At 38.1% G+C, this 16,222-nt stretch overlaps 1 protein-coding gene across 1 annotated transcript in view; it reads right to left on the bottom strand.

The window, feature by feature from the left end:
• Positions 1-1,553: 1,553 nt before the first annotated feature.
• LOC308703442 (inactive dipeptidyl peptidase 10) overlaps positions 1,554-16,222 on the bottom strand; it is a gene marked incomplete at its 5' end in the record, with an annotated part of 63,819 nt that continues 49,150 nt past the window's right edge. Inside the window, 12 exons of the mRNA XM_081386917.1 lie at positions 1,554-2,110; positions 2,196-2,268; positions 3,113-3,171; positions 3,419-3,518; positions 3,994-4,048; positions 4,335-4,529; positions 6,672-6,738; positions 7,179-7,277; positions 11,784-11,831; positions 11,914-12,032; positions 13,809-13,856; positions 14,461-14,552. Of these exons, the coding sequence (XP_081243043.1) occupies positions 1,887-2,110; positions 2,196-2,268; positions 3,113-3,171; positions 3,419-3,518; positions 3,994-4,048; positions 4,335-4,529; positions 6,672-6,738; positions 7,179-7,277; positions 11,784-11,831; positions 11,914-12,032; positions 13,809-13,856; positions 14,461-14,552 (1,179 nt within the window). The 3' untranslated portion in view covers positions 1,554-1,886. The remainder of the gene's footprint in view (positions 2,111-2,195; positions 2,269-3,112; positions 3,172-3,418; positions 3,519-3,993; positions 4,049-4,334; positions 4,530-6,671; positions 6,739-7,178; positions 7,278-11,783; positions 11,832-11,913; positions 12,033-13,808; positions 13,857-14,460; positions 14,553-16,222) is intronic.

Genomic DNA, 16,222 nt, shown 5'->3' with positions numbered 1-16,222 from the left:
ATAAATATATACAGTATATGTATGCAAATATTTCTTAAATATATAAATGCATGTGTGTGTATTTATATATACAAAATAATTATAGAGAGTACACACACATATATTATGTAAACACAAACTTTTATTTTGGATGCGATTAATCGTGATTAATATTTTGACAGCCCTAATGCAAATACATGCTTTTGTTTTACATATTTAGTACCATGGTGTATATAAAAGTACTCTGTTTTTACCAACCAATAACCTTACCATGGTACCACCACAGGACATTTTTGTCACAAATATAAATTAATGAAATGCTGCACACAATTTTTTTTTTTTTTTTTTTTTTTTTTAAAGAAACACATTTTTTTTTACTAAATGCACAAACTGCCACATTCAAAACTGTAACATAAGTCAGTACCAAAAGGTTTGGTCACAGAGTATTTGGCACATTTGATCTGTAAACATAAAATCTGCATATGCATGACAATGGCAATGGAAGTTGTGTTTGCTTGCCAGCTAAAATATAGTTACTCTCGGTGTAAAATTGCACACAGCAGGGCTTGACGTTTATGAAGAGATACGATGTATGCTGGAGAGCTTATGAGGCTTCTGTAAACAGCGGCATGCAGTGTGATTCATTGATTTTGTACAGCAAGGACAGCCTGTGTACTTATACCGCAATGCTTTGGAGATGTTTAAAACTCGCTGTCTGTGCACACCGTGCGCTTTGGTTTAGCACACTGTATGCAGTTTCTACATTTTTATCATCAATTTCTATTGAGTTTGGCACAGATATTATGAAATAGTCAGAGTATACAGCACCATGCAGCCGATTTGTCATGCATATAAAGAACCAGGTTCAAATAACATGTTGCAGTGTACATTTAATCAAATCTTCCACAGTATAGGCTAGACCAAAACACTGGCCATTCACAGCCAATAACAATGTCTGTTTGGCTGATTAACAGATGTTCGGTTTGGTCAATGAATTGGAAACTACCTCTGATTTTTTTTTGAGAATTTGAAATAAATATTGTTTAAAACGGGCAATAATTTCATGTCAGCAATCTCAGTCATTATTGTAGTACCTATTAGCATTATCATCCACTCTTCTTTTATAGATATCAGCATAGTCTATAATGAAAAAAACATATCAGTTCAGTGTTATTTTAGTATTCTTTATATACTATTATAGTATTTAATATTTGGTTTTATTTTTATATGTTCAGCTTTAATTTTAGTTTAAGTTTTAGTAATTTTGTCATTTTTTTATATATCTATCTTGCTTTAATTTATTTTAACTATTTCATTTTTTTAGTACTTCAGTACAACTAAGTTTCCAAGACAACATTTCTAATGTTGGTTTTAAGTTCTAATATTGTATTGATTTCAGCTATAGCTTAACTTTAGCTTTCAATTAACAAAATGACTTTTAATAGTGTTAGTAAAACAATAACAACACTGTATCTGTTGACTACTGGTACAGTATTTCCAACTTCACTATCCATGCTGGACAAACCATTAGTTCTCTTTCACCACAAGGTGTCGCTACAACATCAAGGCTAATCAACATGCCTATGTATGCAGCATCTTTGCCCATTTTATACATAAACTGACTAAAGATGTTGATTGTCCGTAGGCATTATACTGTGTGTGATTTACTTGAAAACTGTATGAACCAGACCAGTTGTGTTTCATCCTCCTGGACACACAAGAGACATTTACGGTTGTAGTCTGAACAAAAATAAAAGCATCCCAAAGTTGAGTTAGTGGAATAGCTGGTGGATTTGGTCCTCTTGATCTCCATTTCGCTCTCTTTTCCTTTGGTGAAATAATGCAACCTGAAGTTAGTCACCATAATGGGCACCTTTGAGCACCGAGAGAGGACACGGTGGAAGAGATCACTCTTCCTCCTCGTCCTCCTCCTCTTCCTCCTCCGTGATGAGGAAGGGGTCGTATTTGAGGCAGTTGTGGAGGTACTGAAGGAGGGTGCGGTGCAGGTGTTGAGTGCTCCGCTCTTCTCTCAAGGTGTGGCCTTCATCTGGGTACAGCTGAAGGGTGTAGTTGGCCTCTACCTTCACCAGACGACTCAACAACTCAGCGCTGTGTTGGAAATGTACCCGCGCTAAACACACACAAACAAGTAGAATATTACTTAAAATCCACAAATGATGTATCTGATTTTAAATTGCATTATTATGTAAGCTAACCATCTGCTGTCCCATGTATGAGGAGGAAGTTTTCGTCTTTTAGCGTATTGATGTTGTCCAACAAAGACGCAGTCTGCAAAGACACAACAGAAACGTGTAACTTTGTTAGGTCAGTGAATACAGTGGCAGAAGTGTAGTTAGTAGATGTTATATTGGTATCTCAATCACTATATAAAAAGGTAATTGTAGTTTTATTTTTCCACAAATGTGACTTTATATCTAATTTTGGGTTTAAATAACTGTAACTTTGTCACAATGTAACTTTAAATCTCAAAATGTTGACTGTTTATGTAACTCTAACACTATATGTGACCAAATTTCACAATTGTGATTGTTCTCATAAGTGTATCTTTGTGTAACAATGTGACTTTATATCTAACAAATGTGACTGTTTCCCCTAACTGTAACTTTGTCACAAAGTAGCTTTAAATCTTACAAATGTGACTGTTTCTTTTAAATGTAACTGTCACAATGTAACACTATATGCCACAACTTCATATCTCACAATTGTGACTGTTTCTTGTAACTAACTTTGTCACAATATAACATGTCTTGAAATCTCACAGTTGTGATTTTTGTTTTTGCTCTCAATTACCTGACAATGTGACCTTAAATCTCACAATTGTGGCTTTATAATGTAACAATATAACTTAGTGTCACAATGTAGCTATTGTAACTAACTTTGTCAAAATTTGACTTTAAATCTCACAACTGTGACTTTGTTTTCAATAACTGTATCTTTGTATGTTACAATTGTGTATTTGAAAACTGTAACTTTGTCACAATGTAACTTGTCTTATTTTACACTTAATCTCACAATTACCTTTTTTATTATTATTTTTTACTCTGTGGCACAAATAAGCGTCTATAACACAATGCTTGATAATGAATGAAAGTTACTGATGCAAAAAGCCCACCATGTATGAGTGCTCCTCTTTAGTTGGAAGGCCTAGATATCTCTCTGAGAAGGCAGCACCTGAAAAGCAAGGTTGAATTTATTTTCACACATAAATCTGAAATTAAACTGCAGTACTCTACAGATTATACCATTTATCAAATGTAAAAAAGTAGTACCAGGACACTTTGATATATACCATGGGACTGGATGATTACCATATCACATACCATGGTATTTTGAAGCACTCCAAGGCACTTCAAAGAATGTCTAGAAATACTGTTCTTCCATTGTGCTGTTTTTGCTAGTGTATGGATCTGGAACTCACTATAGAGCTTGAAGTCTGTGATGGGAGCCATGACAGCGGCACATTTGAACATCTGATCGGTTGCAGTCAACATCTTTAAACCTAAGTAGCCACCGAATCCCTGTGAGGACAAATGAAGGCTGATGTCAGAGCTCTGCAACTGAAGACTGAATTCAAAGTACACATCCTAAGTGAGAATATGATGCAAGTCTACAAAGGGATTCATTTGCTTAGAAGATGTGTATTAAAGCAATAGGCCTTGAGAGGCCTTTAGATTGGTTTGACCACTTTTAAGTGCTGCTATTTGAAGTTATGCAACATCGAAACCCCATTAACCACCCAAAAAGTTTGCTGTAAAGTTTATCTGGTTTTTAAACACCAATTTTCATGGGTGTTTAATGACAGGGGTGTTTGCCAGGGCATTGCTATGCAGTTGCTAAAGTGTTTTTAATACATTGCTAAGGTGATATATAGCTCATTAGCCTAACCGTAGGCTGTTTACAGTTGCCAACATGCAAAAATCAGCTATTTATTCAAATGCTCATCCAATAAGATGTTAGAGCTTGCATTCTAAAATTTCACAACATATATTTTACCTTTCCATAAACAGCAATTCTTCTCCCATCAATGTACGGCAGCTGCATTAACCATCTGTTATGAAACATGCACATTTTAGGTGCTATTTAGCAGTTATGATAAATGGCTGGTCTTTTAAAAGCAGCCAATGTATTAACTATGCTGAGCCATACACATCGCCTTGAGCAAGAAGGAGGTTCAATTAAATTAGCCAAGCAAGCGTTCAACAAAATATGGAAGAAAACCCAGCGTCTGCTTTAGAGCATAAAGCTTTTCCTAATCAGATATTTTGTGGCGTAATGTGCAAAATGACTTTTCTATTACAGGTATTCTTCATAACTGATAAGAGAGAATAACTCACTCCACGACTCCTAGCTTGTCTTTAAAGCGGAGGGAGCCCAGTTTACGAGGGTCCAGGATGCTGCTTTTCTGTCCCTGCGAGGCCCGGCTTTTGCTGTCGATCCAGGCCAGCGCCACTCCATGCAGGCTGGACAAAACCTCTGGCCAGCCCAGGGTGAACTCCTCTGTTACCGACTCCCTGCCGGGAATACTGTCACTAGAGGTGCAGGGAACAATGGATGGATGGAGGTGTTGACACAATGTCACATTGTAGATTAAAAAGACATTAGCACACACACTTCTTGCATCTCAATCAAGCATGTGCATATTGCTTGCAGCATTCATAAATCATGTAGCCTAACCAACTACGGCAAAGGAAAGTCTTAACTAGATTTGCATTTCCAAAAGGAGATACAGCTGCTTGCAAGGCAGCAAAAGAAGTTATATGCTAAAAATTAAGAGCTGCTTTGTCACTGTCAAGACACTCAGCACGTATCTTGTTTTCAGAATGCAACACTGGCTTATTATTACTTAGTAGTATATGCTACAGCAGGGTTTCTCAAACTCGGTCCTGGAGGGCCACTGTTCTGCACAGTTTAGCTCCAACCCTGATCAAACACACCTAGCTGTGAGTTTCTAGTGTTCCTGAAGACATTGATTAGTTTGCTCAGGTGTGTTTGATCAGTGTTGGAGCTAAACTCTGCAGGACAGTAGCCCTCCAGGACCGAGTTTGAGAAACCCTGTGCTACAGTATAGGGTATACACTGCTTACTATTTAAAAAATAGTTATTAAAACATTAAGCATTAGCTCAGCATGAACGTTTTAAGCAAAAGCATGCTACATTCTTGTCACATTACCTTCTAACATTACAATTTTAACTAATATTATTTCTAAAAAAACCAGCATACATTATTTTTGGTTTATCCATCACACTAGAAATGGAAGGTCAAGTCGAGTGCATTGCATTGTGGGAAAGACCAAATACAATTCAGTATTTGGAGAAAGTATGCAAATGTTTCATTAAGAGGAGGAGCTTAATTATGATTATTATGCAGTCGAAAAAACAATGTTTAATAAATGTAATAACTATGGAAGTTTGTACCTCAGAATAAACAAACAAAAAAGGTTTCTACGAAGTTGTAACAGTGACTTCATATCTCACACGTCTAAACATTTTCTCATAGCAAATTTATTTGTCATGTTTATTACTTTTTGTCTCACATTAAATCAAGTTAAAATAGTTTGTTTTGGCTACCGTCAACTGTTTGGTTACCAACATTGAACACTTATAAAATGTTATAAGTTAAATCAAGTTAAAATATTTTTTTTTGGCTACCGTCAACTGTTTGGTTACCAACATTGAACACTTATAAAATGTGTTCAATGTGCTGCCCATTGTGTTGGATTGTCAATGCAACCCTGATCTCCCACTCTTCACACACTGAATGGCCCCCAAGGTCTCCCGATCTGACCCCCTTAGACTTTTATCTTTGGGGTCATCTGAAGGCAATTGTCTATGGTGTGAATATACGAGATGTGCAGCACCTGAAACTACGGATACTGGATGCCTGTGCTGGCATTTCTCCTGCGGTGTTGCTATCAGTGTGTGAAGAGTGGGAGAACAGGGTTGCATTGACAATCCAACACAATGGGCAGCACATTGAACATTTTATAAGTGGTCAGAAACTTGTAAATAACTCATGAACGAATAAAGTTACGTTGAAACCAAGCACACCATTGTTTTTCTTGTGACATTACCAATAAGTTTGATGTGCCCATGGCCCTCTTCCTATTGAAAAAACAAAAGTTGTATCCAAGATGGCCGACTTCTAAATGGCCACCATGGTCACCACCCATCTTGAGGAGTTTGCCCCCTCACATATACTAATGTGCCACAAACAGGACTTTAATATCACCAACCATTCCCATGTTATTACGATGTATCTATATAAATGGCCCACCCTGTAGAATGATTTCTGAAGGATCATGTGACACTTAAGACTGGAGTAATGATGCTGAAAATTCAGCTTTAGCTATCACAGGAATAAATTAAATTTTAAATAAAACATATTCAGTTATATTAAACTGCAATATTATTTCACACTGTTGTTGTTTTTACTGTGTTTGTGATCAAATAAATGCAGACTTAGTGAGCAGAAAAAAAAACATAAAAAATCTTACCAACTGCAAACAGTGTGACCTTTTATATCTCATAATGCGACTTTTTTATTTTAAATTTTATCTCATAATAACCTGTCTTACTTTTTACTCTAAAGCAGAGATGGGCTTCCATACAAAATAAAGCAGCCTTACTAACAATATCATACAGGTGCTGGTGAAATGCTGGGAGACACTTACATGATAATAAGGAGAGGGTGCAGGTTTCCCTCGTACCCAGGGGGCAGGGACATCTTCAGATCTATGTCTGTAATTATTAGCAAAGGCAGTTAAAACAGAGCAAACGGCCGTTTATACTGTACCATACTGCAAGGAAGTCTTGGTACCGGCTCATCAATATTCCAACCACTGGCAAATGAGCTCCCATGAGCCTGTTGGTTTTAACAGACTCTCAGTAACACACACACACATGCCCAAACAAACACAGTCAGGGGACCTGATGCAAAAAGCATGTGCAATTTATATACAGAGACTTGTACATGTGCAAACCCCATCATACAAGCAAAAACATACACGCAAACAAGCCACGATGGGCTTCCACTAAAGGCAGGTACCGCAGTGAGGATCCAATTAGCAAACCGGAACAATTACCTGATTGATTCTTAAATCTAGTTGGCTTTGTAAAATGTTGAGATCAATTTATGCTGAAAGGAGGAATGTAATCAGTTATTTAAGAAATCCTTTTACCGCTGTTGTCGGAGGATAGCGTCTGGAAAACGGTCTCAGAGAGCCTCTTGGTTTCAAGAGACATAGCAAGGAGGCTGTTGTCTTCCACCAGCATGTAACCTGGAAATGCAGCACACAGACTTAATATATTTTTGGCATAAAACCAGAACGATCTACCACCATGGAGTATTTAAAAAGTAAACACTATGAAACAAAGGATGAAGCCAGATAATAAAATGTAAAAGATATCATGCAGCACTTTCAGATGTTTTAGTGAACTCTCTCACTACAACAAACTTTTAAAATACTCAGTGGGGTGCTTTCATACTAAGACAATCTATTTTCATGAAAGAATAATTTTCTAATGCAAATGTGAGAGGATGCTTGGGTATTGCTTTGTGGTCACCAAGGTATTCTAGACTGTTTTCTATTTTAATATATTTTTAAATCCTGTGATGGAAAAGCTGAATTTTCAGCATCATTACTCCAGTCTTCAGTGTCACATGATCCTTCAGAAATAATTTCATTTAGTGGGCAACCACTCACCTATCATGTTCGACAATGAGCAAATTAGAAAGGTTTCTTCGTATAAGCATTTAGGTTTATTTATTGATAATAACCTATAAATTGATATAACGTGTCATTAGGTGCAACAAAAAATGTGCTTCCTTTGGAGGCTTAGGGAGGCGTTCATCTTCGAAACACAGTGAGGATCTTTTTGATAAAATCTGAGAGCTTTCTGTCCCTCCATTGACAGCTATGCAACTACCACTTTGAAGCTTCAAAAAGTTAATAAAGAGACCGTAAAACGAATCCATATAAATTGAGCAGTTTATTTTCTGAAATTTTCTGAAGAGACTTGATTACTTTATATGATGAACACATTGAACTCAGTCTTTTACCCTCATTGGTACTCATTGGTTCTTGCTGAAGCTCAAACGTGCTGTGTAACACAAGAATGAACGTCACTGGTCCTTGTGGAAGCTCAAAACTGCTATGTAACACAAGAATGAACGTCACTGGTCCTTGTGGAAGCTCAAAACTGCTATGTAACACAATAATGAACCTCATTGGTCCTTGTGGAAGCTCAAAACTGCTATGTAACACAATAATGAACCTCATTGGTCCTTGTGGAAGCTCAAAACTGCTATGTAACAAAAAAATGAACGTCACTGGTCCTTGTGGAAGCTCAAAACTGCTATGTAACACAATAATGAACCTCATTGGTCCTTGTGGAAGCTCAAAACTGCTATGTAACACAAGAATGAACCTCATTGGTCCTTGTGGAAGCTCAAAACTGCTATGTGACAAAAAAATGAACGTCACTGGTCCTTGTGGAAGCTCAAAACTGCTATGTAACACAATAATGAACCTCATTGGTCCTTGTGGAAGCTCAAAACTGCTATGTAACACAAAAATGAACATCACTGGTCCTTGTGGAAGCTCAAAACTGCTATGTGACACAAGAATGAACGTCACTGGTCCTTGTGGAAGCTCATAACTGCTATGTAACACAAGAATGAACCTCATTGGTCCTTGTGGAAGCTCAAAACTCCTATGTAACACAAGAATGAACCTCATTGGTCCTTGTGGAAGCTCAACACTGCTATGTAACACAAGAATGAATGAACCTCATTGGTCCTTGTGGAAGCTCAAAACTGCTATGTAACACAAGAATGAACCTCATTGGTCCTTGTGGAAGCTCAAAACTGCTATGTAACACAAGAATGAACCAACCTCATTGGTCCTTGTGGAAGCTCAACACTGCTATGTAACACAAGAATGAACCTCATTGGTCCTTGTGGAAGCTCAAAACTGCTATGTAACACAAGAATGAATGAACCTCATTGGTCCTTGTGGAAGCTCAAAACTGCTATGTAACACAAGAATGAACCTCATTGGTCCTTGTGGAAGCTCAAAACTGCTATGTAACACAAGAATGAACCTCATTGGTCCTTGTGGAAGCTCAAAACTGCTATGTAACACAAGAATGAACCTCATTGGTCCTTGTGGAAGCTCAACACTGCTATGTAACACAAGAATGAACCTCATTGGTCTTTGTGGAAGCTCATAACTGCTATGTAACACAAAAATTAACGTCACTGGTCCTTGTGGAAGCTCATAACTGCTATGTAACACAAGAATGAACCTCATTGGTCTTTGTGGAAGCTCAAAACTGCTATGTAACACAAGAATGAACCTCATTGGTCCTTGTGGAAGCTCAAAACTGCTATGTGACACAAGAATGAACGTCACTGGTCCTTGTGGAAGCTCAAAACTGCTATGTAACACAAGAATGAACCTCATTGGTCCTTGTGGAAGCTCAAAACTGCTATGTAACACAAGAATGAACCTCATTGGTCCTTGTGGAAGCTCAACACTGCTATGTAACACAAGAATGAACCTCATTGGTCCTTGTGGAAGCTCAACACTGCTATGTAACACAAGAATGAACCTCATTGGTCCTTGTGGAAGCTCAACACTGCTATGTAACACAAGAATGAACCTCATTGGTCTTTGTGGAAGCTCATAACTGCTATGTAACACACAAATTAACGTCACTGGTCCTTGTGGAAGCTCAACACTGCTATGTAACACAAGAATGAACCTCATTGGTCCTTGTGGAAGCTCAAAACTGTTATGTAACACAAGAATGAACCTCATTGGTCCTTGTGGAAGCTCAAAACTGTTATGTAACACAAGAATGAATGTCACTGGTCCTTGTGGAAGCTCAACACTGCTATGTAACACAAGAATGAACCTCATTGGTCCTTGTGGAAGCTCAAAACTGCTATGTAACACAAGAATGAACCTCATTGGTCCTTGTGGAAGCTCAACACTGCTATGTAACACAAGAATGAACCTCATTGGTCCTTGTGGAAGCTCAAAACTGCTATGTAACACAAGAATGAACCTCATTGGTCCTTGTGGAAGCTCAAAACTGCTATGTAACAAGAATGAACCTCATTGGTCCTTGTGGAAGCTCAAAACTGCTATGTAACACAAGAATGAACCTCATTGGTCCTTGTGGAAGCTCAAAACTGCTATGTAACACAAGAATGAACCTCATTGGTCCTTGTGGAAGCTCAAAACTGCAATGTAACACAAGAATGAACCTCATTGGTCCTTGTGGAAGCTCAAAACTGTTATGTAACACAAGAATGAACCTCATTGGTCCTTGTGGAAGCTCAAAACTGTTATGTAACACAAGAATGAATGTCACTGGTCCTTGTGGAAGCTCAACACTGCTATGTAACACAAGAATGAACCTCATTGGTCCTTGTGGAAGCTCAAAACTGCTATGTAACACAAGAATGAACCTCATTGGTCCTTGTGGAAGCTCAACACTGCTATGTAACACAAGAATGAACCTCATTGGTCCTTGTGGAAGCTCAAAACTGCTATGTAACACAAGAATGAACCTCATTGGTCCTTGTGGAAGCTCAAAACTGCTATGTAACAAGAATGAACCTCATTGGTCCTTGTGGAAGCTCAAAACTGCTATGTAACACAAGAATGAACCTCATTGGTCCTTGTGGAAGCTCAAAACTGCTATGTAACACAAGAATGAACCTCATTGGTCCTTGTGGAAGCTCAAAACTGCAATGTAACACAAGAATGAACCTCATTGGTCCTTGTGGAAGCTCAAAACTGCTATGTAACACAAGAATGAACCTCATTGGTCCTTGTGGAAGCTCAAAACTGCTATGTAACACAAGAATGAACCTCATTGGTCCTTGTGGAAGCTCAAAACTGCTATGTAACACAAGAATGAACCTCATTGGTCCTTGTGGAAGCTCAAAACTGCTATGTAACACAAGAATGAACCTCATTGGTCCTTGTGGAAGCTCAAAACTGCAATGTAACACAAGAATGAACCTCATTGGTCCTTGTGGAAGCTCAAAACTGCTATGTAACACAAGAATGAACCTCATTGGTCCTTGTGGAAGCTCAAAACTGCTATGTAACACAAGAATGAACCTCATTGGTCCTTGTGGAAGCTCAAAACTGCTATGTAACACAAGAATGAACCTCATTGGTCCTTGTGGAAGCTCAAAAAACATGCTTGAACTTCCATTTACCACAACTGATTTGATGAATGTTGAAATAAAAGCATAAATTTAACCTGTTCCATCATATAAAGCGATCGAGTCTCTTCATAAAATTTGGACTAAACCGCTTAATTCATATGGATTAGATTTGCGATCTCTTTATGAACTTTTTTAAGCATCAAAGTAGTAGTTGCGTAACTGTCTATAGTGGGATGTGTGTTCTGAAAATGAACAAAAATAGTACGGGTTTGGAACGACATGAGAGTGATTTATGACATAATTTTAATTAAAAGTCAATTACAATTTAAGTTAACATTCATGTTCATAGTAAAAAAACGTCCTAGATGAATTACGCAGACACATTTTTTACGTAGGATTGTGGGTTTATTTTGAGTACCTAACCCAAGGTATGAACAATAATAATAGTAATACTTGCCTTAGAAGCAGAAAAATGTTCACTAGTGTGCATTTATAAAAATATTTGTCTACTTTTTTGACACAACTTTATTAGTAATCAAAATCTTTCTTTCCTAAAAAAACAGCTTGTAATGAGGAAAGTATTAATTCTACTCACTGGATGGATCACTTGTGTTGTGAATGGTCACCTTTGGGACACCTGGGCCTGTAAAAGTATGACAGAGATGAGACATGTGCATCTTTATTCATCCACCTAAATGTGTGTTTGAGAGAGTCAGTGACCTTACCCAAGCAATAGAGGGTAAAGTATGTCTGATTGTGGCTGAAGTCCGCTTTGAAGAAGCTGCATCGCTCAAACAGGTTGCATGTCAGACACTGGCGATGAAACACTCCTCCAAGCTCCACACTAGTCAACAAGCATGCATTTCATTATTTTACAACCCATCATCTTAACGCCATCAACCTCTGCTAAAAGTGTTCTGCGGTTGTAGAGCGATTATAATATATAAGTTACAAAATGTTTATTATAAACTAGCGCCAGACCCAGAATATACCCTACCTAAATTTACAGTCAGGAGCCGCAACTGCCATCAATGACAATGTCTTAATAAACACATTGGTTATATTCACCTCATGTCTTTATGAACCTGTCTGACCTTCTGTGAAACCAAAATGAAAAATTTTTAACCCTCTGGTTGTGCTCTGGTCATTTTGATTTGGAGTGGATTTTATTTTTCCCAAAAATGCTAGTCATTTTAAACACATTGGACTAAAACTTACTGAATTTGCTCACACAGAGTATATCATCACCTCAAAAATTATTTTATCATTTTTAACCATGTTTTCCCTACCTTCTTCCCTACACTTGCGGTGTTACCGGTCAAAAATGACGACCTAAAAATAATACTTAAATATTTTGTTATGCTATGTTATTGCCAAAAAATGGATACAATCTTTTCATCAGCTTGTTTTCTTTCAATTAGAACAGGTTTTGCATTTCGTTTTTTGGAACTGATTGAGACCTCACTGATCTGAGCTTATGCACCTTCCTTTTTTTTTAGGTGAATAAGGCCTACGATCAATCAGTTCCAAAAAGAATTCAAAACCAGTTGTAATTGAAAGAAAACAAGAATATTTGATAATAAAATAGCATAATGGGACATTTAAAAGGCCAGTATTTTTGACTGGGAACACCAAATTAGGTAAAGGATTTTCAACAGAGCACAAGAGGCAATGATGTTCATGTTGCTCTTTTCCATAAAATGAAAACATATTGCTGACCAGGATTGCCAAATTCATGAAGCTAAATCGTTCATTCAATAAAATGAAAACTAAACTATTTAGTGTTAACTTTTTTAAACTTCAAATGTCTTTACTGTCCCTTTTTGATAAATTGAATGCATCCTTGATAAAAAAAAAATTATATATATATATATATATATATATATATATATATATATATATATTGTAATCTTAAAGACTTTTGAACGATAATGTACATTTGAAACACACACGCTGAGCTAGTTTTCCATTATCCACTTGCTTGAGCCCAATGCTGGACCTTTGCACTTTCGCCATATATTGCTCGGATGGTCGCAATAAAAAATCTATGAGAAATTGTGGCCCACGGAGAGCAAGTGAGAGGCTCAAAGCATTAATCAAAGGTTAGAGAACACCGTTTAAATCTTTGTGAGGCACAGCACCTCCCCCTCTGCCTGTCTCCTTTTCAACCTTCTCTATCTCGCTCTGCCTCTTGCTCTAGCTCTCTAAGCTGCCGTTTCTGTTAAATGAATTAGCTGGGCTTCTTGCCTGGAGCTCACTAGGGGTAAAAAAAAACCTATTGGGTTTTCACGAATGTCCCCGAAAATGCATCTCAGATACGTTTTAATGTAAACTGGAAGGATTTAATTGATTACAGCACAAGCCATCGATGAACATTCATACTGAGAAACTGGACCGTCAATGCGCATAATATCAACATGTAATGATGATATGGACGTCCAAAACCCACAAACCTATTGAGGAAATGAAATATATCACAACACAACAGGGTGTGCAAATGCTCTCAGGCTGATTTAGATGCAAATGCGCAGAACAGCATGAGAGGTGCAGAATTCCTAGACAGTGATGATAAAATACTCAATTACTGCTTAAAAGACGTATCGTTTGGGACAGAACCCACCTGTATAAGTGTCTACTCTGCTGCGACTCCTCCGTGCTCAGAAAATAGCTACAGGGAAAAACACATTAAGGAAATCTGAAAAGGTTTTTTCAGTTACTATGTAGTCAGTCATTTATCCTTTAATAATAGTCTACTTCCACATACTGCCTTCATTCAGCTGCATGGCATGCTAAGTAGGATTGTATCTGTTACACATGCAAAGTAGGGAAGACTGTGACACGCATTCATTTCTGTCAGTACCGGATTAATTGTAAGTCATTGATTTACAGGCCTAAACTTTGATTTGAGCTATAGATCTGACTATTTATAAATATTCATGCACTGAAAAGATAAAAAAAAAAGTATTTTTTTCTGAAAAAGCTTTCACTTCTGGGATGGTTATTCAAGAGGGTTTGTTTTATGCGGCTGCAATTAGAGAACAACGCCGTGAGAAAATGACAGAGTCATTACAGTCAATTCAACATTCAATTACTTTATTAATTTTAATTAAGTGCCATCTATGCTGATTCAGTGGGATAAATGGGATTTCTAGGTGTAAATAATTCTATAATTACTCGTATTAGGTAGTTTGGTTGACTATGAGATGCTTTACGACACAGTCTTGAGGCTTTTGAGTCAAAATGGTTTGCTCATAAAATTCGATCTGTCATACATTTTATCGTTCTCCTCATCAAGAGCGCACAGCGAGGTTACATCCCAGTTCCCTGACGTTAGAAAGCGAGGAGATACAGAAGGAGTGGAAGCCTGAAGAAAAAGAAAGAGAAAGAGATAGATAAAGCTTATAATGAGGTCTAAAGAGAAGGCGGGTTATAATGGAAAGCAGTGGACAGGAAGACGAGGAAACATTAGACAATGTGAAATATCCAATCTAAAGAAAATGACAGAAAAAAATTATATAATAATGTATGTTCACTTATTTATTTAATTTCAGATTTTATATACACCACTGAGCCAAAACACCTGCCTAATATGCTGTTGGTCCTCCACGTGCTGCCAAAACAGCGCTGACTGGTCAAGGCATGAACTCTACACGACCCCTGAAGGTGTCCTGTGGGATCTGACATCAAGACATTAGCAGCAGATCCTTTAAGTCCTATAGGATATGAGGTGGAGCAGCCGTGGATCGAACTTGTTGGTCCAGCACATCCCACAGATGCTCAATTGGTTTGAGATCTGGGGAATTTAGAGGCAAGGACAACATCTTCAACTCTTCATCATGTTCCTCAAACCATTCCTGAACAATGTGTGCAGTGTCCATTATCCTGCTAAAAGAGGCCACTTCTGGTCTCAGTGTTTAGGTAGGTGGCACGGGTGAAATCTTCATCCACATGAATGCCTTGACCCAGGGTTTCCCAGCAGAACATTGCCCAGAGCATCACACTCCCTCCACCAGATTGTCATTGTCCCACAGTGCATCCTGGTGCACATGTACTTGGCTGTACACAGGATGTAAAAGAAAACAGGACTAGAACTAAGACGGACCAGGCGACCTTCTTCCACTCTTCCATGGTCCAGTTCCGACGCTCACGTGCCCATGTAGGTGTTTTCGGCAGTGGACAGGGTTCATCATAGGCACTATAGAGCTGGTAAGTCCCGCCCCTTCCGCTAACCCCACTGGACCTCTAGGTTGAAAAATCGTCAATGCAAGTGAATGGGAGAAAATAATTATTTTCTGGTCCCGTTTGAATTTTGCCATGAATATGAACATATGTTGTCTGTGAATTTTTTGAATTTTATGTTGTCTGTGAACTTAGCGGGTAGAAGTTTGATACGGTTAGACTTTGTGTGAGAGCACTTTGTGGACTACAACTCTTCGCTGCTTTCGACGCGTTTGAAACGTCAACACCACTCGAACACGGACACTAGCACACGGATCCCGCTAAACATGGCTGTGTCTTTGGTGCACTTCACCGCCTTCTTTCAGGGAGAGGACAAAATCGTTGAGGTTGGCGAAAACCACGGGTAAGTCAACTTTATGGGGTGACGTCACATAGGCGACATGTAGTCTTTCTCGTTATGTCTTTTCCACAACTGCTAGCCGAAGAATCATACCATATACTGTCAAACTCGTAACATGAAAAGTTATATAAAAAATTCACAGACAACATATGTTCACATTCATGGCACAATTCAAACGGGACCAGAAAATAATTATTTTCTCCCATTCACTTGCATTGACGATTTTTCAACCTAGAGGTCCACTTGGGGTTTTACGGATGGGCGGGACTTACCAGCTCTATAAGCTACTACTACTCTATGCAGCCACATATGCAGCAGAGTGCAATGCACTGTGTGTTGTGACATTCCTCCCATAACCATCAGTAAAATTTTGAGTGACTTGATTTTGAGTAGACCTTATGTTGGCTCGGACTAGACAGGCTAGCCTTCGTTGCCCTCGTGCATCAGTGAGCCTT

The sequence above is a fragment of the Scardinius erythrophthalmus genome, assembly GCF_964197995.2.
Source record: "Scardinius erythrophthalmus genome assembly, chromosome: 15".
Taxonomy (NCBI): Eukaryota; Metazoa; Chordata; class Actinopteri; order Cypriniformes; family Leuciscidae; genus Scardinius; species Scardinius erythrophthalmus.
Note: the sequence above shows the minus strand (reverse complement) of the source record. Positions and strands in the feature narration are given on the sequence as shown.